This window comes from Anolis carolinensis, chromosome 4 (genome assembly GCF_035594765.1).
Source record: "Anolis carolinensis isolate JA03-04 chromosome 4, rAnoCar3.1.pri, whole genome shotgun sequence".
Lineage (NCBI taxonomy): Eukaryota > Metazoa > Chordata > Lepidosauria > Squamata > Dactyloidae > Anolis > Anolis carolinensis.
This window is the reverse complement of record NC_085844.1, coordinates 204,702,498-204,730,233: the sequence shown is the minus strand read 5'-3', so window position 1 is coordinate 204,730,233 and position 27,736 is coordinate 204,702,498. Positions and strand designations below refer to the sequence as shown.

The 27,736-nt window shown below is 39.8% G+C and overlaps 2 protein-coding genes across 10 annotated transcripts in view; one reads left to right on the top strand and one right to left on the bottom strand.

The window, feature by feature from the left end:
- lamb3 (laminin subunit beta 3) overlaps nt 1-26,862 on the top strand; it is a 90,876-nt gene extending 64,014 nt beyond the window's left edge. For all 7 annotated transcript variants that reach the window (XM_062978638.1, XM_016993335.2, XM_008109815.3 and 4 more), the window contains 12 exons: nt 100-296; nt 2,367-2,478; nt 4,550-4,922; nt 6,866-7,026; nt 10,483-10,691; nt 12,241-12,444; nt 13,529-13,673; nt 18,219-18,426; nt 19,800-19,941; nt 20,075-20,251; nt 21,168-21,321; nt 23,470-26,862. In XM_062978638.1, coding sequence (XP_062834708.1) covers nt 100-296; nt 2,367-2,478; nt 4,550-4,922; nt 6,866-7,026; nt 10,483-10,691; nt 12,241-12,444; nt 13,529-13,673; nt 18,219-18,426; nt 19,800-19,941; nt 20,075-20,251; nt 21,168-21,321; nt 23,470-23,609 — 2,222 coding nt within the window. In that variant the 3' untranslated portion in view covers nt 23,610-26,862. The remainder of the gene's footprint in view (nt 1-99; nt 297-2,366; nt 2,479-4,549; nt 4,923-6,865; nt 7,027-10,482; nt 10,692-12,240; nt 12,445-13,528; nt 13,674-18,218; nt 18,427-19,799; nt 19,942-20,074; nt 20,252-21,167; nt 21,322-23,469) is intronic.
- camk1g (calcium/calmodulin dependent protein kinase IG) overlaps nt 24,034-27,736 on the bottom strand; it is a 59,292-nt gene continuing 55,589 nt past the window's right edge. For all 3 annotated transcript variants that reach the window (XM_016993336.2, XM_062978640.1, XM_016993337.2), the window contains 2 exons: nt 25,544-25,668; nt 24,034-24,679 (listed from right to left, as the gene is read on the bottom strand). In XM_016993336.2, the coding sequence (XP_016848825.1) occupies nt 25,581-25,668 (88 nt within the window). In that variant the 3' untranslated portion in view covers nt 24,034-24,679; nt 25,544-25,580. The remainder of the gene's footprint in view (nt 24,680-25,543; nt 25,669-27,736) is intronic.

Genomic DNA, 27,736 nt, shown 5'->3' with positions numbered 1-27,736 from the left:
TTTGTTTGGCATTATGTATAGAATGGCTTTGGATACCTCCTCTGGCAGTGTCTCCCACCTGAGAATTCTTATGAGGATGCTGGCTGCTTTGTCTTCCAGATTGTGCCTGCAACGTCTTGGGCAGCCGCCGTAACATGCCCTGTGATGATGAAACCGGGCGCTGTTTCTGCCTTCCCAGTGTGGTGGGAGAGAAGTGTGACACCTGTGCTGCAAATCACTGGAAAATTGCAAGTGGTGAGGGCTGCCAGGCCTGTCAGTGCAACCCTCAAAATTCTCTCAGCCTGCAGTGTAACCAGGTACTTGGCAAAAGACATAGTACTTGTGGTGAAGCCCCTTATACTTCTTGAATCAGGGCAAGTTCACTGCACACCTTATGACCCCGGGTCCTTCCACACTACTTAATTATAGTGCTGTGTTCTCACTTTAACTGCCATGGCAACATCCTAAGGAATCCTAAGATTAGAAAGTTAGGAAAAAGCATTTAAAATGATCACTGAGAAAGATCTAGTGCAGGAGTCCTCAAACTTCTTAAACCAAGGGTCAGTTCACTGACCCTCAGACTGCTGGGTGGCCGGACTATAGTTTGAAAAAAAAGAAACACAAATAGATTCCTATGCATACTGCACATATCTTATTTTTAGTGCTAAAAAGGAAAGAAAAACACATTATTTAAAATTAAGAAGAATCTTAACCAATATGAATGTACCAATATTTTAATGGGAAGTGTGGGCCTGTTTTTGGCTGATGATATGTTCAAGTTAATTAGGATTGTTACTGTTATGTGCCTTCATGTCGTTTCAGACTTAGTGTGACCTTAAGTCTAAAGTTTAGGGTGGGGGGCCAGATCAATGGCCTTGGAGGGCTGCATCCAGCCCACAGACCTTAGCTTGATGATCCCTGGTCTAGTGCCTCATCTGACTATAGTTCTCAGGATTCCCTAGGATGTGATCAGGGGCAGCTAAAGTAGAATCACAGCACTATAACTGTAAAGTGGGAATAGGACTTCTGCTTTCTCCCTACCCCATTTTCTCCTTCCCTTTCTCTCCTTCTCCCTGTCCCCACCTTGCTATTAATGGAGTTTGTCAGTAGAGGTTGAATGATATCACCTTTCGATTTGTTTTAATTTAGTGGAGCTGTCTGGGACATTATATGTATATTAGGGAATACGGTTCAATATCTTGTGTTACTTTTTAAAATTCAATTAAAACTAAACTGCAGTCACCTTCCACTTGATGCTGTAAAAGTCACATTTGTACATTTAGCAAAATCAAGCGGGTAATGCTTTTCCTACTTTTTACCAGTTCTAGATCCATGAATGTGTGCAGAGCTTGGAAATTAAACTTTTCTTAATTAAAGTTATATGTCAAGATTAATAAAAACTAGTTTTGTATTGTTATAGGTTAGGCTAAGATGCATTGAATAATCCATTCAGAGAACTTAATAGCTAAACAAGAACTCAGCCTTAGATCCCTCTTGGTTTGTATTCTCCATTCCATCCATAACAACACACCACCTCCTTCTCTTTGTCAGATTGATATTTCCTTTATAGGTTTTTGGTAGCCTAGCCACTTGTTCACTACATTGTAGAATCATTTGTTATTATATGTGCTTTCAATTCATTTCTGACTGAAGGTGACCCTTCCATGAGGTTTTCTTGGCAGAATTTGTCCAAAGGAAGCTTGTCCAGGCAGAGAGAGTATGACTTGTTCAAGTTTATCAGCGGGTTTCCAGTGATTTAACCCTGAACCATTAGTGTCCTAATTCAGCATCCAAACCACGACACCTGGGACAGGGTTAGGCTGTGGCAATCTCTGTTGGAGCTTTAGAGCCCTACATGGTTTGGGTCCAGGTTACCTAAAGGATCAACTTCTCCCATACAGTCCGCCCCAAACACTTAGGTCCTCTAGGGGGCAGTTACTCCAACCAGCCAGAACCTGACTGGCAACTGTCACCCAGAGGACCTTTTCATCAGCCACCCCAAGATTGTGGAATGACCTGCTGGAAGAGTTCCAACAGCTAAATGAGTTGTTGAAATTTTAAAACCACCTAAAGACCTATCTCTTCTGGCAGGCCTACCCAGCCAGTTTTTAAGCATGAATTTTAAACTTGTGTCCTTTGATTAATCTCTGTTTTGTGTTTTTTAATATGTATTTTATAGAAATACATTTTAATATGTATCTTTTATAGAAAAACATTTTAATATTCATATTTGTGGTATTTTTTTGCAATGTTTATGCATTTTAAGTATTCTGTAACCCCACCAAGCCACAAGGAGAGCTGGGTAAGAAATAATAATAATAATAATAATAATAATAATAATAATAATAATAATAATATCCTCACATTTTATTTCCTTTTCTCTGCAGTTTACAGGGCAGTGTCCATGTAGAGAAGGCTATGGGGGCTTGACCTGCTCTGCTCTAGAAATTCGGGTTTGTCCAGATCGATCTTATGGCGACATCAGGACAGGATGTAGAGGTATAGGAAGTAGGATACTTCTCCACCCTGGAGATCATTGGGAATTTCATGAATTACTCTTATTTTGTGGCCCCTACTATGCTACTAGAACAGGCTTTCTTTTGACATTTGATTTGTAAGTATATTGATCCAATGGAAGTATCACCATAATGTGATGATACTTGTTTTTCCCTTCAGTTTCCTGCTAATGTAGGGGTGGACATTTCACTTCAAAGACCTTTGGATATGCTGGCTAGGAACACAACAAGCTAGCTTACACTAAGCCATATTGGTGGCCAATATTGTTAACTTTGGCAGTGTTTCAAGTAGGACTCTTTTCTAGCCCTACCTGGAGACCATTGGAATTCTTTGGTGGTTTCTCATTGCTGGGTGTTCAGGGTGGCATCATGGTGAGAAGTCTAAGACGTTCAGTGCAACAGCATCTAGAGAACCAGCATTGCCCACTCCTGTGTCTGGGTTTTATAATTTTCTTAATGTTCAACAGGATAGATATTGGGGAAACATTTTAAAAAACATGTTTCTTTGGATTTCTGTGTTGTGGTTTCTGTGAAACTGGAAAATAACAAGAGAGTCTTAAAATAAAAGATGACTGAGATTTTGCTTCCTTCCTTCCTGCACAAATAGATCCTGCTTTTCAGTGGCTTAGTTTCACAATCCCAACAGACTAGGAGAAATGGCATAGCTGTATGAGGGAAAAATATCCTATGAATAACTATCTTGTCCTATTTTACCATGACCGCCCTTTCCTTATCCTTCAGAGGTAGCACAGCAAATGTGGAAAGAAAAATAAGAATTAGCCATTATACAATGCAATCAGATCCACATTAGCTTCTCTTTCAACTTCCCTATTTTTGTAGTGGAAAATAATTAGCGTGGAATCCAGAGGCAGATTTTCACTTTAAAGCAAGTTCAAAGGGTCAGTGTGGTAATTCCCCTGTCCTTCCCTGCAGCAACAATGATGGTATTACATAGCTTTGTAGAAAAGGTTGAGGAAACAATGTGGTCTGCATTTGAAGTTCACTATAGTTTATTGTGGCACTTTGATACAACATATTATATCAGTTCAGTGAAGATGACTCCATTGTGATGAGAATGTTAAGAGAACTCTGGTACTCCTGGGGCTGCCCAAACAGCGATAATGGGTCATGTGCAGCCAACCAGCTCTGTGTTGCCAACTTGTGCACAAGCAGAAAGTGTACATATGGGATTTTACTACCACTTTGGCTACTAATGAAACAGCTAGCACAATAAGTGCAAGCAATTTTTTCTCCAGTGGAGTTACAGAGAGTTGCTATGCTGCCTGGTTGAATTGCTAAAGGAACAGCTTGTGCAAGCAGAATAAAAGAATGAAATGCACTTGTTACTTGTCTGAAATCAAAGCAGGATTTATGCATATGGTGGACACTTTAGGGTAGCACAAGGAAGGGGATCTGTGGGCTTCTAGACATTTGCCTACAAGACCCAACAGCCTCACTTAGCATAACTCCATGACAAAGATCTTGGGAATTTAGTCCAAAAGGTTTGGTGGGTCATGGGTTTCCAACCCAAGTAAAATGAATGGCAGCACTGAATACTTTCACGCAATACACGCACGGTAATTTCACTATAACTGCTGTGACAGTATTGTGTGGAATCATAAGATTTGTTTAGGGATAGGTGCTCATAATTTTCAGCAAGAGAACTCTAGTGCCTCACAAACTACAAGCCTTAGGATTCCATAGGATGTTCCTATGGCAGCCAATATAGAATAACCGTGTTGTGTGAAAGTCTCCATTAAAGGAAAACAATGTGGATACCACTGTCAAACTAAAATTATACAAACATATAAGGAATTTTTGTGTTCTGAATCTATGTTTGGAGTGCATGGGGAGACTGAATTGGCATCTGACTGTACATTTTGTATCCAGACCATCTAAAAGATCAAATATTCCCATTTGAGCTTGCATAAGTATACATATTTAAAATAGTGTGACTGATTTCAGATGTATTCTGGTTTAATTTATGTTGTAAGCTGCCTCAAAATATGGATAAAAACAAAAATAAACATCTCCTGGCTATTTCTACCCTATAGCTTGTGACTGCAGTTTTGAAGGCACAGAAGAAATGGGCTGTGACAAGCAGACAGGGCGGTGCCTTTGCAAGCCTGGCTTTACTGGATCCCGCTGTGACCAATGTCAGCGAGGTTACTGTGATAACCAACAATACTGCGAGGCATGCCACCCTTGCTTCCAGACCTATGATGATGATCTCCATCAGTTGGGTTTGCGTCAGGCCACCTTGAAAAATTCCACGCAACAGCTGCCAGTGGGGACAGTGAGTTCTGCCTTCAGTACCCGCCTCTTAGAAGTAGGAAATGAAATCCAGCGCATCCAAGGGATTTTGGAAAATCCTCTCACAACAGAGCAGGAACTGGACCAGGTGACTAAAGCCGTTGCTGCAATCAGGTAAACATGTTTCTTGTCCTTTTACTTGCCACAAATAAAGTGCATTCAACAATTTTCAAGAAGGAATATTGTTGTTTACTACTACAAAGTTTATCCTACATGAATCTTGGAGTCCTCATGGAAACAAGTTAAACTCGAGCCTACAGTGTGATGCGGCGGCGAAAAAAAGCCAATGGAATTCTGACCTGCATAAATAGGGGTATAGCATCTAGATCCAGGGAAGTCATGCTACCCCTCTATTCTGCCTTGGGCAGGCCACACCTGGAATACTGTGTCCAATTCTGGGCACCACAGTTGAAGGGAGATGTTGACAAGCTGGAAAGCGTCCAGAGGAGGGCAACTAAAATGATCAAGGGCCTGGAGAACAAACCCTATGAGGAGCAGCTTAAAGAGCTGGGTATGTTTAGCCTGCAGAAGAGAAGGCTGAGAGGAGACATGATAGCCATATACAAATATGTGAGGGGATTTCATAGGGAGGAGGGAGCAAGCTTGTTTGCTGCTGCCCTTGAGACTAGGACGCGGAACAATGGCTTCAAACTACAGGAAAGGAGATTCCACCTGAATATCAGGAAGAACTTCCTCACTGTGAGAGCTGTTTGTCAGTGGAACTCTCTGCCCCAGACTGTGATGGAGGCTCCTTCTTTGGAGGCTTTTAAGCAGAGGCTGGATGGCCATCTGTCGGGGGTGCTTTGAATGCAATTTCCTGCTTCTTGGCAGGGAGTTGGACTGGATGGCCCATGAGGTCTCTTCCAACTCTACGATTCTATGATTCTATGAATTGGAAGACCTCTATCTCTTATGCCCCTTTCTGAGATTCACAGACTATGAGAACATCTTCCATTTTCTCATTCATAAAATGAGGACACTATAGTCTGCTTTAAAGGGCCTACAGAAGAAAGGTTAAAACAGTTTGCATATAAATAAATACTCTTTGGAGCTGGACCTGTCACTTCCAATTTGCTATGCCTTCTATAAGAAAACAGAATATAATTTATTGCCACTGGAAAATAATTCTCTGTCCTCACAGCTGAATATAAGAGGACCAGATTGCCTTATTCAAACTGTTTAGAGAGCCGAGAGGAGCAGACTGAAAGCACTGCAGCAAGGATAGCTGCCAGGGGACAGTGGTTGAAATTGAATGAAGTTTGTGGCAGACCAGAGATGTAATCACCTTCCAGTAGTTGTCCCTAAGAGCCAGCTGGTGTCACTAATTTGCTCAGAATGGGAATTGAGTTCCTTGTGGACAGGTATGTCAGTGCAGGCTTCTAGGTTGATCTTTTATAGGATCACAGGGAACTGGAGACCTTCTCCTCTTCCCACATTCACCAGTAGCAGTGCAGGTATATCAAAAAAGAAGCCAGGCTTTTCATATATTAATACAAACATGCAAGAGGAGTGGTTCCCAAACTTTGGTCCTCCAACTTTTTTGGACTTTATCTTCCAGAATTCCTAACAGTTAGCCAAGCTGGCTGGAATTTCTGGAAGTTGAAGTCACAAACACCTGGAGGATCAAAAGTTGGTAAAATATTGTCTGATCCGGGATTCTGGTTACACAGTGACCAACCAGGTGCTTACGGAAAGTCTGCTAGTGGGACATGAGCACAACTGTATTCACCCACTAATGGTCGCAAACGCATGATATGCAGATATCTCTGGTACTGGAGGTGCCATATAGCCATCTTGAGTGGTAGCCACTAACATCATTGTCTTCTCTTTCACCCTTCTTCCATGAATCAGCTAATCCCCTTTGAAGTATGCCACAGGCCTTTTTGCACTATACAATCATAGAGCAGTTTATCCAGTTCATTTTGTCTGTTCTGATTATTTCAATAAAATATCACACTCTTTACTGAAGTTATTCCAGTATGAGAACATGAGGAGGATGAACAAGAAAAGAATTTAAAACTGCATGCCACAAATACATTTTGTTCTATTGATTCCAGGAAGAATATTGAAGGTTTAAGCTCAGAAATCCCTCTGACGGATGAAGTGTCCTCCCTGTCCTTAGATGTTGAAGCCCTTGATAAGAGTCTGCTTCTGATAACTGCACAGTATCAAAACAAGGAAGCACTGTTAAAAGCCAGCCGCAGTACAGACGTTTCAGGTATAAAAGTTGCTCTTTGGAACCCACATATGATCTCATCAGATGGGGTAAAAATTGGCAACATACGCTGGTTCCTATTCAGTTTTGCGATAGAACCTGCTGGCTCTAAACCCATGGCATACATCTACTTCTGGCAGGGCTAAATCGCAAAAGGGAAGAGGAACCAGTATATGCTGCCCATGTTGCATTGGGAACAATGGGGGGAAGTCGGGTGGTGGACACTTCCCCCCATGGGATGGGGCCTGAGGTAAGTGGGGTGATGTGTGATGTGGGGCAACAGGTTTCCCCCACTGACCATTGACAGATTTGCCATGATCTGTGGCAATTCCGGCAGCACATATGATGAGGTCCCTAGATTCACATGTACATGGTCATATCCAATATTGCATTTGAACATTGAGAAACAGCATCCTATCTGAAAGCAAGCAAACACTGGCTAGAATATATGTGTGGATTGTAAATGTCTGTCTTACTTTTTGTTCTGCATTAGCTGTGTTTGTTCATTGACACAAGTAGCATAGATGCAGAATTGACATTTTTTTTGTTTACATATGATAAAGCCCTAGGGCAGTGGTTTTTAAACTTTGGTCCTCCAGAACTTGACCCAAATCTGGGATTCAAGCCCCAGAACTCATTGAACAGCGGGACCAGAGCTTCAGAACTACTATTCTAAGGCACTCAGTTTCCAAATGTGGAATATCAAATACCTGTATTCATGGAAATGTCTTATGATGACGGTGGTGGTGATGACAACGGTGATGACACATAAATAAACGCACCCTTGAAATAACCACATTCCTTGAGAATATTCCTTCCTTTCTCTCTCTTTTTCAGTTGCCTTCTTTCGTCTCTAAGAATCCCTTCAAAACATAAACAGCTCTTTCATTTCGATTTGGTAGAAATGTAATTAAAATGAATAGATTATTTTGTCACACAAACTCTAGTAATGAAGACTGTGTTGATGACAATTACGATCCCTAATCAAGTGGGTGTCAGACAATGAGCTTATTCACACTTGAGGTTTAAAATAGTTTTTGCATGGGTTATGTTTGCAATGCCAATATATGACCTAGACTTGCCATTCCTACAAATGCCTTTCCTTTCTTTTCTCTGTTTCTTGAGAGTAAAATACGACTTCTCTCTTTTGAGTGGTGTTGATGCACTTAAATCTTTAGACAATTAATAACAATATATAACAGAATTTTGCTTGAGCTTAGTGTCAAATGATACTGTTACATTTAAGTTATTTGCTTTTTCAGACACACACACACACACGTGTGTGCGTGTGTGAAATGTCGTCTGTCAAAGCAAATAATGTAAATGTAGTAATATCCAAAGAATTTCTTATTCTCTTATTCACATGGTGCAGCCTATAGTTTTTAATGATAAAGTACAACTCTAAGGCTTTTCAAATATGCCCTGTGAGATTCAGTATCTCCTCTGGGGGGCAGTGCTAGAAGTTTTTAATTGTTCTTGTTAAGTCATTTTAATAGAGATGATGAAAAAATCTCACCCAATGAGAAATTTTTTAGTCAAACTGACAATTATTCTTCTCTCTAAAATCATTGGATGTTTCACCTGAGTGGGAAGCTCTGCGTTTGCTTCCAAATGTCACTGTGGAGGGTAATGGCAAATGTAATTGCAACATTATAACAAAGGTAATTGTTTTCAGACTGATGATGTGTCCCTGTTCTGAATTTCATGTTCAGGATCTTGTTTTGGCTAGGAAATTCCTACAAAAAATGTAAGAATAGGCCTTGGAAAATTTCCTAACAGATGGTGGGAAATCTCTCATGACTGAACAGAACTTCGTATATGAAATTTTTAGCACTACACCTGGCCAGGCTGGTTGGAGAATTCTGTTCCTCAAAATTATTTTTTTTTAGATTTTTACATAAGAATAGCATTGCTTGTTTTTTTTTTTTGAACTCATTGAAATGATTGCCTTCGGAAATAAAGATCACATAGTTTTGAAAGTTGCTGTTTTTTGACTGAAAGTTCTCAATGTCATAAGCATTTCTTCTTAACTTTGTCTTTCTTACTTACCATGAATGGCATCTGTATGTGTCTGGTCACCACTGGTTTGTGAGAGATGGGATGTCTCATTATAACTGAAAAACTAACATTCAGAAGTTCCTTTACCTATGTTTGCAAAGGCTTTTTTGTTCTGAATCTGTTTACTTTGATATGACTTGCAAGCAGATTTACCAACTTTGTTCCCTTTGTGATAGAGGGGAGATGATAGGAGAAATTAATCCCTATTTGATTTTAGGCTATTGTGCAGCTATTGAAGCCTTGCCAAAATCTGGCTTTTAAGATACAGCATTATGTTTTGCACTTCAGCAACTGGTCATCTTAAATCAGTGCAGCTGTTTTACTATTTTCCATACCTCACAACCTCTGAGGATGCCTGCCATAGATATGGGCGAAACGTCAGGAGAGAATACTTCTGGAACATGGCCACACAGCCCGAAAGACATACAACAACCCTGTGATCCCGGCCATGAAAGCCTTCGACAACACATTGTTTTACTGCTGCTTAATCTAGGATGCATCTTGATGGCACAATACTCGGTTGAGGTACAGTTGGTAGATTATTGCAGTTACTTCAATAATGTTTCCCTTAACTGCAACAAAAGGAGGCATAAGAGATCAAGTACCTCAGTTTACAAAGTTCTGTAGGAGAATCTTGATGATTTCTCAGAGCAAGAGATTCCACTATGCTAGGTGCAACTTGAAGATGATATAGTCCATTTTTCGCTTTGTGTCACCTTCCAGATGTTGAACTCCAACTCCTAGCAGCTGTAGTTAGTATTGAGGCATTTGGGGAATTAGAGATAAGCAAACCTGTTTTACCTTAAATACAACAAGAAAGAGTTGGTGAGAATTTTGTTTTACTCTATATGCATTTACTTAAAATTTGCAATATATTTATATACAGGGCAGATTAAAAGAACCCCAAAACCGAATTCATCCATCCATATGACTGCTCAATTCCGAACTGTCTGATTTTGAATTCTTGTGTTTTTCACCATGGCAGAATAATTTTAAAACCTTTTTTTCATCAGAGTCCCCTCCACATATCTTTAATATACAGTTTAAGCAAGTGCAATGTGGGCTTTTGCATAATGGGTTTAATTTAGTATGAATTTGGCCAGCACAAATTGCGATTTTGTTTCAGTTTATTCTTGAATTCTTTATTAAATTTTAAAAAGTTTTTTATATTTCAAACAGAAAGCATGTGAGATTTTTAAAAAAAGAAATGCAAGAGAAAACAAATCTCTCAGATATCTCCCACTCTTATTGATGAATGCTTTTCAAATTTTGGCCTTGTGATTCATTCTTCTTGTACATCTTTTTGCTTCCTCTTCCAAGGTAAAATGCAATGCTTGGTTAAGAAATGCTGCATTATGAGTCACTAAAGCACTCAGACAATATTTTTCTTTGTTCCCATAGGAGCATTCAAGACTGTCAGCTCTGCATATCAGACATCTTTCAATGCCAGTAGGCGGATAGCTGGGTCTTCTACACTACTGGCTAAGTCTGTGGAAAACAGGCAAAGTGCTGAGAAGCTTGAAAGTCATTTTACGAGTCTTGGGTCAGGATTAGAAGCTCTGCAGAATGAAATGGCATTCTCTCCAAACTTGACTCCAGTCATTAATAAGGTGAAACTAATATATAAGTGAGGCCTAAATACCCTAAAGCACCAGCACTATCTGATCTTGGAAGATAATCAGGGCCAGCCCTGGTTAGTACTTGGATGGGAGACCACCAATGAATATTAGGTGATGAATAATAGGAATACCTATATTTCAGAGGAATATTTCTTTGCCTAAGAAATCCCTATGAAATTCATGGGGACACAATTGAAAGGGCTTTTGAAGGCATGAATGTGTGTGCATGCACACACACACACACACACACACACACATTTAAGCTTTGTTAAAAATCTGAATAGCTGGATTGCTCAGTATATAGTACTCCCCCCCCCCCCCCGGGTTTGACAGCTCATGAACATCTGATGCCTAATGAAAAAATGTTGGGCAAAATGTCTTATTTGCTTTTAATCTTTGTTTCTACTTTTCTGCTATTGTCATGGAGATTCATACCAAGATCTCCTGTTGCTATGCAAATCATTCGTTTTGCTGTCTTGCATAACAGTTCTTAAATAACATTTGTGTAAATGGATGTAGGATAATGGCAAGGATAACTATTGACATTCATATGAACTCCTACTCACATGGGTTCTAGAGTTGCTAGGAGCTGGACAAATTCTTCCTAGGGGTCAAGGAGAAGCTGACTGGTTTTCTTCTAGACTGTTTAGTTTTCCTTTTGCTATCATTCTGCTGTTGTTCTTCCGTTCAGTCTCTTGAGACTTACTAGAATGCCCTTTTTCAGCCAAAGAAGATGGAGAAGACGTGAATTGCCTCTCTTAGAAGTCTCCAAAGAACTTTAATAAAAATAATTGAAAGGTTTCAAAACTAGATCTGGACTTATGGACATTTCCAGTTTTTTTAAAAAACCAATTAATCAATTCATTTATTCATTTTATTTATTTGTTGTTTGTTTATTTCGTTTTGTAAAAAAAACTTAAGACCCATAACATTTATCCACCTCCAAGTGTTATTTGTGTATAGGGCCTGTGTAAAAAGAAGAGAAGAGAGAAGTTTTACTGGAAACTGGAACACCAGCGAGTAACAATTTATCAAAGCTGTAATATTTGGTAGTTTTTTAAAATAAGATTTTATCGAGCACTTTAGAGTAAATAAAAAGTTATAATGATTAGAAACAAGAAACAATAATACAAAGTAAGAATACAAAACCAGAAAAGAGAGAGAAAAAGAAAAGAGAAAGGAAACAATAAGATTTTTTTTTACTTCTTTTACCACTTTGATATCTCTATTGTATTGCTTAATGATGTGGTATTTAGCAAATTTACTTGTAAAACCTCCTTGGAGGGAAGTAAAAACTAGTTAGTAAATATGTACGTAGGGAAATGGAACCAGTTATTTTCATGCTCTGTTTTGAGTTATTGTTTCTTGTCCTTGTCATTGCTTTTATTGTAGTGTATTGCATTTTGCCTTGAGGCTGCCTGATGAAAGGCAGCATAGAAATAGTTCAAATAAACCGATATTAAGTAGCTCTCTGAATTGTGTTTCTCCCTAGTCTTTTGATGGCATCATTGAGTTGATGAAATTGTTTTTTTTTCTTCAGATTTGCAGTGGTATGAGATCGGAGATCTGCTCCCCTGGGGAATGTGTTGGAGAACTGTGCCTCAAGCAGAACACAGTAGAATGTAGTGCTGACCTGAGCTGCAGGGGGATCCTTTCCCTTGCTGGAAACTCCATCCAAACTGCCCAGAAAACCACCCAAGAGATCCGCAACCTGAGTATTCGACTTCAAGAAACTACACAAATGGTGTGTGAATATGTGTGTGTCTGCACATGTTCATGTTTGAGTGCACAGTGAACAATGGGGATAGGGCCATTACTATTTTCTTTTCAAGGAAAAAGTGATAGAAGAATAGAGATTTTTTAGACGCATGGAACATCCATTTTGATTTTACTTACCTGACTTTCATTGAATTTATGAATTGGGCTGTTAGGAAATCTTACATAAAATAGCTATGTTAAATTTTAATCCCAATTCTGGTGATCTTTAAAATCTGAACTATTTACATTATGACTATTTCTATGAGTTTGTTAAGGAATCTAGTCTTACAGAAACTTGGGAACAGCTAGTCAGGAGATATCCGAGACAAGGTTCCTTCACGATGGAAGTTGTTACTATCGTGTTTACCCGAAAATAAGACAGTTTCTTATATTAATTTTTTCTCCCAAAGAGGTGCTAAGTCTTATTTTCAGGGGATGTCTCATTTTTCCATGAAGAAGAATTCACATTTATTGTTGAACAAAAAAAGAAAAGAAAAGAAAAGAAAATTTATTATATACTGTACAGTAGTCGTCATCACAAACCAACATAACCAAACCAGACAAACTGTGAATCCTATCAAGAATTTCTTGTTACTACCATTATTTCCATGTACAACTGGTATGTACATTTACCAATCCCGCATGCTCTGGTGTCCTATTTGGCAGGCGCTGGGCATGCTTCCAAATAAAAACTTTGCTAGGTCTTACTTTCGGGGGAGGCCTTATATTTAGCAATTCAGCAAAACTTCTACTAGGTCTTATTTTCAGGGGATGTCTTATTTTCAAGGTATTCTGGAGGGGACTTCTACAAAATTCAAAAAAGTGGCATTCATGATCTGAATGCCTATGGATTGAGTCAGAGGCACTGTCTGCTCAAACCATCTTCTTTTTAGTGATTATTTTAATCCCGTTTTTTGCTTCTTTGAAATCCTATGAAAGATAGAGTCATGAAAAGATACTAATTTTGTTGCTAAAAGGCACTCTTGCAATCAGTTTAAGAGCTTGAAGTTATTTGTGAGTATTTTTAGGGTGTACTATACAGTAAATGGGTCTGCTTTGCATCTTAATAGATCAGAGATATGGAAGCAGCTGCCAACAAAATTCAGACAAATGCCCAAAGCCTGGGAGACCAAATGAGTATAACTCGGACGCAGCTAGAGGGAGATATTCAGCGTACACAGCAGTTCATCCGCCAAGTCCGAAACTTCCTGTCAGGTAGGGCCAGAAGTCAATCCATGAAACATTTGTACTGATTCATTGTATTAGATTTACCATACTCAACCTGGCACTTTTCAGATGTGCTGGAATGCACTCACATTGCAGAAGCCTGACACTGTTTTAACTGCAATGGCTCAGTGCTTTATAATATCAGGAATTATAGTTTGTGAGGCTTCCTGTCAGAGAGCTCTGGCGCTACACCGAACTACACAACTCAGCATTCTGTAGAACAAAGCTATGGCAGTTATAAATTGAGTAAAAATATTATAATCCCACAATGTTGATTATATTTCTCATCTGACTAGTGTGTTGAAATACTCAACTCTACATATCCGGAGGTCATGAGGATGTATATGGATGTGCTAGATCATCCTCCACAACTCTCTCTTTTATACTGAGGCTAAATAGCATATTTTTCAAAAGTGATTTTTTTAATGTTTCACTAGCCATCTTTGAAAATGTAAAAATATGTTCACATCCCATTCATATCCCAAATGGATACGAAGCAGCTTCTGCTGATCTTAGAAAAGAAATGACAAGAAATGAGATCACAAACCAGATGTGCTCATAGAAATGGCTTAGTTCTTACATTTCTCTCAGTTTTTTGGAGGCAACACAGCAAACGGAAAATATGAAGTAAATTTGCGACTATTCAAAGTCGGGTGCAACTATATAATTCCTTCTGCTCTTATAAACAACAGTGATTTGCTAGTTTTATGTCTTTAGTTTTTTCAATTCAAGAAACTTCGTTATACAATATCTTTCATCAGTTGTCTATATACACACTCTGTTGGTATTGAAATGGAATCAATTTTGTTTAATAGCTGGTGTTCCCAGGTCTTTAGTCAGAAGTTGGGCTACATTCTGTGTTATATTAGAACAGTGAGTTCTTTTTGAATGGTAATGCATGTGCACATTTCAGAAAAGGATTATACTGAAATTGGAAATTGGGAGTTGGAAGATAAGCATGGATGTAATTGTGTTGTCGAAGGCTTTCATGGCCAGGATCACAGGGTTGTTGTATGTCTTTCGGGCTGTGTGGCCATGTTCCAGAAGTATTCTCTCCTGACATTTCGCCCACATCTATGGCAGGCATCCTCAGAGGTTGTGAGGTATGGATGTAATTTCCTAAACCATCCATTTTTGAATGAATCCCACTATGGGAAAGAAAGTGAGATAACTATAGGTAATATGTATTCCTCTTAAGATTTGATTGGCCCTCATAGGAATTGGTTTATAGATCCTTCAAGATCTTGGACATTTTCCTATAAATTCTGAATTCATCCAGTCCTATCTGTTCAAAATCCAACTTATCTTCTGACATGAATGAAGAGTCATGATGTGCTATGTCACCTTGCTACATAACATCACGTACATGCAATTACTTGTGTCCTTGCGTGACTATATGTACAGTTCAAGCTTCTTCCAGAAGGAAGCTGAAAAATATACTGCTGTATGTATACTGGCATCTCGTTTATATGCATACAATATGCATATATGGTCCATGAAGGTACATCAGAACTTCAATGACTTAATGAGTGGAGGGAAGGTCAATGCAACATGATGCTCACCTGATTAAGTTAGTGAGATTTTGGATTCTCAACAGAGCTTTAATTTCTTTGCATTCATCCTTTTCACTTCCAGTATGGACTTTACACTTTTGTCAGTTAACCATTCAACCTAATTTCTGGCTGGTTTCCTTCTTCTGACATATTTAAACTGCGTGTTTTTTTTTTTAAAAAAGATCTGAATGTGTTCAGCATGAAGTGTTTTTGTTACATGCTTTTCTTTTTCTTATGCATTATCATCAGTTTATATTTGGACCGACCATCACCTGATCAGGTTTAGACATACTGGGCCCCCTAACTTCCACAGGGGTGGAGTATCTATTAAAATGGTCCACCCCAGGAGACTTATGGATCTGGATAGATTCCTGACAGCTCTTGGGGAGTTCATGCCACCTCGGCTGGTGACCCTGTCGATGCTCTGGTCGCTCTCTGGAACAAGGAGGCGTCTATAGGGCAATAGACACGATCGCTCTGGAATGTCTCTTCTCAAGTACTCAAGCTAAACCATCCCCTTTGTTCACCGAAGAGCTGGCAGCGATGAAGCAAAAGAAGGGGGAACTAGAGAGCGAGTGGAGTTCAGAGCCGAACTAATCAAACCAAACACGGCTATGTTTCTACCTCAGGGCGTATGCCGCAGCAATAGATGCTACAAAGAACTCTTTCTTTGCAGCTAATATTGCATCCGCAAAGAACTGTCCGGCAGAGCTGTTCTGAGTTGTCAGAGGTTTGTTATATCCCGCCTCCCAAGACGGGATCCCTGACAACTCAGCATTTGATGGGTTCTTTGCTGACAAAGTCACTTTGATCCGCTTGGGCTTTGACACCATATTAACGGCAGTCTCCAAGGATGTAGCATGAGAACCTGCTTGTCCTATTTTGATGGATTTTTTTTCAATTGGTTCAGCCTGAGGATGTGGACAAGGTGCTTGGAGAGGTGAGGGCCACCACATGCATCCTAGACCCCTGCCCATCCTGGGCAGAGAAGCCAGAGGGGGATTGGCCGAGGTGAAGGTGGTGGTGAATTCCTCCCTTCGGGAAGGCATATTTCCTGTGAGCCTTAAATTGGCTGTGATCGAACCTCTGTTGAAGAAGCCATCACTGGATCCCACTCAATTGGACAGATATCGGCCTATTTCCAATCTCCCCTTCTTGGGTAAGGTTGTGGAACGTCCTTGCACAACTCCAGGCATTCTTGGTAGACACTAATTTTCTAGATGCAGTACAGTCTGGCTTTAGGCCGGGACATGGTACCGAGACAGCCTTGCTCACCTTAGTCGATGATCTATGCCGGGAACTGGACAGGGGGAGAGTGTCCCTGCTGGTTCTGCTGGACCTCTCAGCGGCCTTCAATACCGTCGATTATGGTATCCTTCTGGGGCGCCTTGCAGGAATGGGTCTCAGAGGTACTGTCTTGCAGTGGCTCCAGTCCTTCCTGGAGGGTCGTTCCCAGATGGTGTCACTGGGGGACACCTGCTCGGCCCCACAACCTTTGTCGTGTGGGGTCCCACAGGGGTCAGTACTGTCCCCCATGTTGTTTAACATATACATGAAGCCACTGGGAGAGATCATCCAGAGTTTCGGGGTGCGGTGTCATCTGTACACAGATGATGTCCAACTCCGTCACTCCTTCCCACCCATCACTAAGGAGGATGTTCAGGCCCTGAACCGGTGCTTGGCTGCTGTGTTGGACTGGATGAGGGCGAACAAATCGAAATTGAAGCCAGACAAGACAAAGGTCCTCCTGGTCAGTCGCAGGGCTGAACAGGGTATAGGGTTACAGCCTGTGTTGGACAGGGTCACACTCCCCCTGAAGACACAGGTTCACAATCTGGGTGTTCTCCTGGACTCATCACTGAGCCTGGAACCCCAGGCCTCAGCGGTGGTCAGGGGAGCATTCGCACAATTAAGACTTGTTGGGCCTTCTCGGTGGCGGCTTCCCGGCTGTGGAACACCCTCCCTAGAGATATCCAACAAGCCCCAACCCTTCTAGGGTTTAGAAAAGCTGTAAAAACAAAGTTGTGTGCACAAGCTTTTAATGAGTAAACGTCAAAGTCGACATGGTCCGATGTAAGGCTGAAGCATGAGGTTTTTGGATGAATGGAATTAATTACATATGTTTTTAAGTTTTATAATGTATTTTAAGTTTTAACTGATTGTATGTAGTATTCTGATTTATAACTGTATTTTAGGCATTAAATTTGCCAATTGTTGTAAGCCGCCCTGAGTCCCCTCGGGTGAGAAGGGTGGGGTATAAATGCTGGAAATAAATAATAATAATAAATAAATAATATTTATCTTGTAAACATCACTTGGGGACTTTGTATATCATTCTGGGAAGCCCATATTTAACAAATGGCCTATTTGAAAAGCTTACTTTCTAAACTTATTTCCTTTTTTGTGCCTGAGTTAGGGGACATGTCCTTTCATTGTTAAAATTCTAGCAATGCATACTGAGGAACAAGCATGCTATGAAGTGACAGCTTTCTGGGGAGAATACTAAACCTAAAAGATGCCTTAAAGCGGGTGATGGATCTTGAAATATTGAGAGCTCTAGGATGTGGCAGGTGCAGAGAATGATGGAGAAGAGGTTGCCTGCTATCTGTAAACAGATTGAATCAGAAACATTAGTGAGATCACAGAGTGGAGAAATGCAGCAAACGTAGGCAGGACCCATGTCTATGTGAAGATTCGCTCTGTATCTTTATATCAAAAAGCAGCAGATTTTATTGTTCCTGGCTACAATATATAAATATTTTCTTTGGCAACTGAAGGATAATTCTGTATAATTTGAAACATATTTACTTTAAAGCAGGCCTGGGCAAATTATGGCCCTCCATTTGTTCTTGGAGTATAACTTCCATTATCCCTAGCTCTTATAGGCAATGACTTGGGTCTTACTTTGTCGTGGTTTTAAACACAAGGAACATAAACTCACATGGTTTTTGTTCTAGCTTTTTAAATGTATTTTTTGCAGACCCAGACATTGATGCTGCTACCATCCAGCAGATCAGCGAGTTTGTTCTCTCCCTTCATCTTCCTACTGACTCCGCTACGGTTCTCCAAAAAATGAATGAGATCCAGAATTTGGCTGCTAAGCTTCGGTGCCCTGAGGACATCATCGCCCAAACTGCTGGGGATATTGCTAAGGCCAAAAAGCTATTGCAGGAAGCTGAACAAGCCCGGTAAAAAGAAAATTGTTTCAGTAGCCTTGGATCATGAAAGGCCAATGATGAAAATTATCCAGTGTTAAAGTGATATTTGACATGGGTATATTTATAGTATTATTTAGAAGCTTCCTTTTTGACTGCCATTTTGCCCTCACACCACTGCATAAGTCCACTTAAGGTAAAGGTAAAGGTTTTCCTCTGACATTAAGTCTAGTCATGTCCCACTCTGGGGGTTCGTGCTCATCTCCATTTCTAAGACGAAGAACTCAACTGCATGGAGTACCATTACCTTCCTATCAGAGTGGTACCTATTGATCTACTCACATTTGTATGTTTTTGAACTGCTAGGTTGGCAGAAGCTAGGACAACAGCAGGAGCTCACCCTGCTCCCCAGATTCGAGCTGCCGACCTTTCAGTCAACAAGTTCAACAGCTCAGTGGTTTAATCCACTGTGCCACTGGAGATTCCTTCATAAGTCCACTTATGCAGATGCAATCCCCATGCTGAATTGCAGCCATTATTTTTAATGTCATAAATTACTCTTATCTGTTAATATTGTCTTGACTTAATATTGCCTTAATATCTCATGATATCTCATAGAATATAAATAATGAAATAAAAATGAATTTTGGAAGCATTGCAGCTTCTAAAAGGTGGATGTTGGGGCGGAGTTTGCATGAAGTTAGTAGAGAACTCTGACCTCCTGCTAACAACATCCAGAATTGACTTATGCAGGGGTAAATTATGCAGTTTATCTGTCTGAACGTATCTCTCTCTATGAACCACTGCGGAGTTTAAGATCATCTGGGGAGTCCCTGCTCTTGATCCCGCCTCCCTCGCAGGCACGATTGGTGGAGATTAAAGACAGGGCCTTCTCAATGGTGGCTCCTCAGCTGTGGAACTCCCTCCCCAAAGATATGAACCCCCTCCCTCCTGACCTTCCAAAAGAGACTGAAAATGTGGCTTTGTGACCAAGCCTTTAGAGAACTTTAATGTTTTTAATGTACTTTAATTTCTATGTTAATATTTATTTAAGTGTACATTATGTTTTAAGGCATCAAATCATTGCTTGTATGTAAAGCCGCCTTGAGTCCCCTCTGGGGTGAGAAAGGTGGGGTAGAAATGTCATAAATAAATAAATTGATCTGCACCTTCATTTGTAACTAATAGGATCTGGGTCCTTATAGATGACTTCTAAATGAGCATCAAAGATGTGGAATTACATTTTGCCTACTTGTTCTGCTTTAACACTGCTCTGTTATTTCTTTTTAAAAACTTGATTAATGGACCAGATTGCCTGTTTTTCATGTTGTTAGGCACAAAATCAGTGCGTAGGAATTAGCTTTTCATAAAAGTCATTCTCACCTTTTCATGTAATATTTTCCTAGTACTCGAGCCAATGATATTGAAGGCAATGTGGAAGATGTGGTGGAGAATTTGAGACAAGCAAGAACAGTACTTCAGGAGGCTGAAGATACTATCAGTGGCTCCAGTTATTCCCTCCGACTCATCCAAGACCGCCTTGATGAGGTAGCTAACATTTGCTGAGCTCCTGCCATTAAAATCTTATAGTTGAATAGAATGTAGCAAGCACTATCTTTCTTCAGGACTGATAATCTTCAGTAATTTGCTAAGTGTTGTTCTCTCCTTTGGGAATGTTCAGATTCAGACTGTCCTTGGTCCATCTCAGCAGAGTTTGAGGGACATCACTGATCAACTGGATACCTTCACACACAGATTTAGTCAGCTACAGAACAAAGCCAGTCAGGATCTGCGGAGGGCTGCAGATGCTCAACAGAGAGCAACAGAGGCCAGTGATGAAGCAAGAAGCACTCAGCAGGTATAAAAATATCAAAAACGATTTCTCCAGGCATTCTAGCTATGTATTAGCACAAACATGAGGCAATATAATTCTATAAACTAGTTGCTGGAAACGTAAGAGAGGTAGTTTGCTATTATATCCCAATTGTAAGTTTCCATGGGTTGTTAACAGAAAGCTGGAACAATTGCCATCTTGACCATCTTTTGGGGGGAAATGCTTTTTCCCATTCTTGTCTTGGTTCAGCCACTATCCTTGCCTATAGTATATGTCTTTCAATGTGCATAGTCTACACAGACCTTGCCTAAATCAGAGCTTAGAAGAATTATGCTTTTTGGACTATGATTCCTAGGATCTCGCCTCTTGCATAGCCACCATGTTGGTTGCAAAATTCTAGGAATCGTGGACCCCAAACCCCCACACACCCTTTCTCCCCTTGGATCTACTAATCATACCCTTTAACAGCATGGGGGAAATCCCAAGTGTTTAATGAAGAATGTTTTAGAAGGTATGCTGGATAAAGAACTGAAGTGATCAGACAAAGGCCCCTTCTACACTGCCATATACATCTAGATTATCTGCTTTGAACTGGATTATATGGCAGTCTAGATTCAGATAATCTAGTTAAAGCAGATAATGTGGATTATCTGCTTTGATAATTTGGTTTATATGGCAGTGTAGAAGGGGCCATCGTTAGGAGGGGAAAATGAGTAAGCAGGAAATCCAGTTGTATGGATAAACTGAAATAGGTATAAAAATGGGAGCACATTTTATGCAGTATATCAAAACTCATGGATGAAATTACACATAGCCCCCTTTGCATGTAGGTGTGAGAAAACATGAATGAATGAAGTTTGGATTCTCTTGACTTCCATGATATCAACTTAATGAACCCTTTAGATATCTGACTACTCTCATCATAATTCCTTCCCCACAGAGAATGGAACAAGTGATCAAAAAATATTCAGAACTGAAAAACCGGATAGGAAAAGGGATGAACATGGGTGCACAAAGTACTCGGGTCCAAAATGCCCACATGGAAGCTGATACATTATTTAAAGAAGCTTTGAATATGATGGCCAAAATGGAAGGTAATGTGTACAATAGAGGGTTGTGAAAAGAACTGCTAACAATCACAGACATTCTCATTGGATAGAATACTTCTGGAATAAGTAGATTTTTAGTGCTAATATTGTACATACTGGGTGGAAAAATGCTTTTGATCCTCATCTAGATCTCAACACAGCACACTCTCATTTTTTTAAAAAACTAAAAATGATTTTACATCCTAAATGTCCCCATGTTTCCCCAGCCTTCACATGTCTTAGGTTCAGGAGCAGTGGCTGTTAAACCTGAAAGAAAACAGAAAGTCTACACTACTTCTACTTAACTATTTACCCACTGATGTTGTGCTTGTTGTTGGGCATGTTCTTAATGACAAAGTCTGTGGAACAGTAATAATGAATAGTTGATATAGTTTTAGGATTCTATGGAGAAATGAAGGATTAACTGATATTGTGCACCTCTGCCTTTTCTTTTGATCTGATGTCTATGCCGAGGGGCTGTAAACACTGTATGTTATCTACCTGTTCACAGACTCACTTTATAACAAGCAATTACTGCAAGCCAAGTGCCAGTTTTTTACAAACAAAATGTTCCATTTTTATATTCCAGTGTGAAGCTTCCCTATCTAATGGCTTTGCTCAATATGTTTTGGGAGGCAGCCAATATGTAGACTAAATGCTTTGCCCCCTGTGCAGGTGCAGCATGAATAACTAACTGGACCACAGCCAGAGATTTTATTAGGAAGGGGTATTGGTGTTGCTTTCATTGATAAAGCTGTGTCGCTGATGAATGCCTTTCATTGAAGGTGCTTCTTTGTGCCAGTGACTTGGCAGCTGGCTGCTGCCAGCCAGTTACTACTGCTCACAGTTGACTGAAAGCAGCAAGGAATGTTGATATTATTAAATAGGTCAGCAGGCAATTTCCCATACAGAACATGATGAGCATATATTAGCAGGTTCAGTTGACGTCAATGTCAAAATTCATTTGTCCCCATCAAAAGGAGCTGATGCTTTATCATGGGGAAATGCTAAACTGATTAGGATGCTATGCCACGGAGCAACAATTCTGATATGTTGGGTTAGGCCCTGCCAGTGGTTTAGGGTGGCTGAATGAGACTGATTCTAGCTGCTGTTCTGAAGGGGCAGAAAACATGGCCTACTATTTAGACACAGATATCCACTGCTAAATATGTTTAGTAAAAATGATAAATGAGATTTCCTAGAGCTTATAAGGTAATTTATATGAATGCGAACCAGTTATAAATTTGTATCAGAAATTCTTCTTTATATTGTTCCTGGCTGTTTGTCTACTACTTTTTGCAGCTAGCAATTTCACATGCATTTCTATACTTCCTCTTGGGGCTATATGTCATGGGGTGAGATTGATGGGTTGTAAAATTCTATCAGGGGTAGTTATGCCTTGTGTCTCCCAACCAACAGTTGACTTACCTATTTTCTGTCTGGGTGACCAAAGAGGACGGGGGCAGCCAGCATAGACCAGTAGACAACCACTAGGAGCACTAGGAGTGAGATGGCTAGTTGCTTGGCCTCCCACCATTGTCCCAGACCACAGAATGGCCATGACAAGGTGCATGCAGAAAACAGGCACATGGCTTGGAATGAGGGCATAGCAGGAGGAGGTGCTCAATTCCCCCATCCAATATAACCAAGAGTAACAGAACATTATCAACTGTGTGGCTTGAAAATATAAAACTAATGCTGAATATATGCACAAACAGCTGTGCACCCATAGGAACATTGTTGGCATACAAACTATGGAGAAATAGCTGAAGAAGTCAAGAAGGGTTTTCTCAAGAGGCAAACATGACCTTGATAGGATAAATAGATAGATTTTATAGCAGGGGACATGTGTTATGAGATAAGCAGAGTTTAGCTTATCTCTTGTCCTCTCATCTGTCAGTAATTAAAAAGTCAAATATCACAATACAGTCTGGCCTATTTTAACACTTGAATATATTATTTTTTTTATGATAACTCTCAGAATTCCCCAACCAGCATTACCACTGACCATGTAGGTTTGGGGATTCTGCAACAATAATCCATTTTTTTTGAAAAGAGTAAAAAGTCAATGAAAATGTTAAAGAACTAAAGGGATAATGTAAAGCAAAGACAAATGTTTTCTTGCGTGCAACCTATTTGTCATTCTTTCCTCAGGTATAGGGGCAGAAATCCAGATGAGTAACAAGGAGCTTGTCCTTGAGTCAGCCAAACTGGCAGGCCTGGAAGGAAAAGTGGAAACAATTCGTGACTATATCAGCCGCCGAGTTACGTATTATGCTACCTGCACGGATTAGAACAGTTTGTTGTTATTTCACAATGAATGCCTTTTCTTTTTTGTTTTTCTTTTGTGTGATAAGCAACCTTATCAGTCTTTAATGTTGGAGCTTTCCGAGTTTTTTTTATTTCTAGAATTCACCTTTTGAATCAACTTTTTCTGAAGAATGCTTTTTGCAAATAATGTGTTTATTTTGAGCATTGTGTCCTAGAAGAAACAAGATTAAACCTGGATTTTACAAGGGTAAAAATCGTAGATAGCTATGAAGATATTTTAGAAAGAACAATGATGGCTTGCACCTTGGCCATTATAATGCAGGTGGGCAACTGACAGATTTTGTCAGTCGCCCACCTGCATTACTGGGTCGTATATCACTCTAAATCAAAGAAAACAAATTTCCTAGTCACAGGCCACTTCCAGTATTCTTAATAACCAGCAGTCACTTGGAAACAATAGGCTTTATTAAGCACAGTATAACTAAACAATTTACTGGTTTGGAAGCAAAATGTCATTCCACCAAGGGAAAGGAATGCTGTGTAAATTATCTCTATCCACTGGAACCAGTACAGAAACTCCATGCAAGTTGCAGTGAAACAAATGGCAACTGTGCTTGGCTCATTGTGCCCCATATCATAAATGAAAGAGACACCAGTTGAGTCAGCATGGGATGCTTTCTGCTTAGATCACATGCACCCAGCACAAAACAACAGCAACAACCCCCCCCCCCCCACACACACACACACCAGGCAATTATTCTCATAATTTAGTGAACTTAGCAGGAATACAACATGCCTTCCCGCAAAGAAGATATAACCTTAGGATGCAAATAAATACACTGAAACTGCTAGCAGAAGCCTGGTATCTTTCCTTCATAAAAATGTTTTCCCAGTTTGTATAAATGGTCCTTCTAACATTTCAGGAGAATTGCACCATCTGATTCCTCAGGCCTATGAATGCGCAGCACTTCAAGGAAAGGCCTCTGCCTTCTGAGAGCACAGCTCTTCCTGGCAGAATTCTGGTCAAGTCCTTTTCTCTTCTTGAGCAACTGAGGCTTGAGTTTGAAGTTTCGAAGAGAATCCAACAGTCCTTCTGAAAGACATGTGAAAATTATACCACATATGTAGCACTTTCGACTATAACGTTATTTTCCAATTAATTCTTCATTTCTGATTGTTTGTTAAAGGACTGTAGAACAGGTGTGTGTAACCTTTAGTCCTGTAGACGATTTAAAGCTAAACTAGATGATACATTTCACACCTTTGGGGGGGGGAGTAGAGTTGCTCCTGGATGACATCTTTCAGTCATAGTACATGATTGTGATCACCAATATAGTTTGCTCTTACTGTGCTTTGTTTTGTGATTGGTCACTAGAGAGCAAAAACACAGGCTTAATTTGTGAAACTGTTTGCTAAGGCCCAGATCTATGAATCCCACAAGGGGATGAAATGGGGGATTTATTGCACAATATATGCATTTCCATTAGCACTTAGTTTGGTACACACAGTATTATTTTCAGAGTTCTTTTTCACTGTTCATGCTAGAATTCATTGCATCTCCTCTCCAAGACTAGTGTCCACACTAGGTGACAATTCATATAACAGAATTATAACTCTATTATTTTATATTATAATAACTCTATTATGGGATTTGCAGATTAGAGGGGGGAATTTTGAATTATCATCAAGAGAACTCTAATGCCTCACCAAAGTGTATACCCAAGGATTCCAGTTAAAGTGGAATAATAGTGTTAAAATTCAGTAGTGCTAATGAGCCCCTGTTCAAGAGGAAATGGGATACCTTGCAAAAAAAAATTCCCTGTTCACTAAGCACTAATCAAAGATAAGATATTATGCGGCTAGCATTTCAGCACCATAAGTGGTGCGTTAACCTTAAACAGAACATTTTGGATCATTAGAAAGCCCTTGTGTAATGTCTAGATCTTGACACACTTACCTGTAAAGGTGTGCACATGATATGGCTGACTTTCCTATCACATCACCAAACAAACTCCAGTCTGCCCAGTGCCAAAATATGAATGGTTATTTTTTGCTGGAACAAGGACTTCTGATTTGAAGTGACTGAATTTTGAAATAGAAAATTGAAAGCAAAACAAAATAATTTTCAATGTGAATAGAAGGAAGCAACATAACAGCAGAGACAGAGTAACTGATGTCTTCCAGAAGATGGATCCCAATCCTCAAATCCCTTATCACTGGCTGATGGGAGTCAGTCTTGAACTGATGGGAGACAGAGGCTAGCAACATCTGAATGGCTACATCTGGTGTACCTTATATGCATATAAATGAACTAGCTGATGCATGGATTCTTCATATATCTATTAGTTGAGTAGCTAGTGAACTATTCATTTTCAGTAACCATGACATAAATTTGAAACTCAAACATAAAATCCTCATGACAGAAGAACCAATGGAGTCTCAGCAACCTAATTTTTCTCAACATGGTTTATCTTTCATATACAAATCTGGGCCACAAATCTAGAATTTGACCAAAAGTCATTCCTCAGTGTCCACATGACTCACAATGACATGGGGTAAAGCTGGTTAATGTGATTTTGTCCTTTGTTAGGTAAAGTCGGGGGGGGGGGGTGTTGTGTAGCTTTCCTGAAACTGCTCTACACTTCAAGGTATGTGTGAATAACTGTGGATTCCCCACTCCCCTCTCCAAGTTGTGCAGGTGCTTTCACTAACATCAGCACATTCTTTCAGCCTCTGGGGTAAGCAATGGCAAAACTCTCCACAAATCCTGCCAAGAGGACCCTATGATGACTTCATCTTAGAGTGATCATATGTCAAAAAGGCACACCACTACCACCACAACAGTGTGGTACAGTAGTTTGAGCATTGTAATACAAATCCAGGCTCAGCCATGGAACCCATTAGATGATCTTGAGCAAGTCACACACTTAACCTCTGAGACAGGCAATGGCAAACTTCCTTTGTACAAATCTTGCCAAGGAAACACTGTGATAGCTTCACCTTAGGGTTGCTGTAAGTTAAAGGCACACAATAATACCAATAGTAACATTTGCTACCCAGTGAGGTTGTAGCTTTTGGGAGATGATCTCTAATGTAATTGACTTTTGTATTGTTATAATTGATCCCAACTGTCCTTGCTGTGGCCTCTGAAGGAGAAAACAGCAGACAGCATCTGCTGCGCTTAATCCCTTATCTCACTGTCATTCCCCTTTCCTTGTATGTCCTGTCATATTAAGATTGTAAGCCTGAGGCCATGAAAATATCAAAATAACAATGTGTTCTTTGTTTTTTGTTTTTTTTGTCTGAAGGGTGGGATATCAATATTTTAAATAAATGAGTAAACAAGCTCTAGTAAACCCTTTCCATGCACAGCGCCTCTTCCACCCTAAATGTGTCCCTAGATCTCCTTTTGGCTCTACCATCCTCCAGCCTAATGTTATTGAAACTGAAAAGAATCTTTGAACAGATTCAGAACATGTTTTTAAAATTTGTTTCTCATTATTCTATGATTTTATGTGTTCAGAGACTGTGCCAAAGAGAATCCCAGAGTGATGGGAATCTTCATAATTCAGGACTTCTTCTTTACACAAATTACAGGATTTTTTTCTCAGAAAACAGTGCTTTCTGCAGAATATGATGTTTTCTGTTCCAAAAAGTCCAAACTTTGCATAGAACAAATCTCCACAAATGGTGTTTTCAGCATAGAAATGTTATATTCTATGCAGAAAATTTCCAGCAGAAAATGCTGTTTGTTGCACACACAAAAAAAATCATGGTCGGTTTCATGTAACATTACGGGAAGTGTAATCCCATGTCTGGAAGCCCAGAGTTATCAAACATTTTTATCCAAACATCAATCCAATAACATTACTGTTTTTATTGACATTTTTGCTTCTTGGTTTGTTTTGGGTTTCATATTTGTAGAATTGGTTTCAATATTTTGTTAATTTCCTAGTACAGGTTGAGATTTTATCTAGAAATCCAAAATGCTCCAAACCGGTCTATGTGGGTGGCTGAGATAGTGTCACATTTTGGTTTTTGATGGTTCAATATACATAAACATTGTTTCGTCCACAAAACTATTAAAAATATGAAGTTTAAATTTACATTCAGGGTATGTGTGTAAGGTGTATGCGATACATTATACATA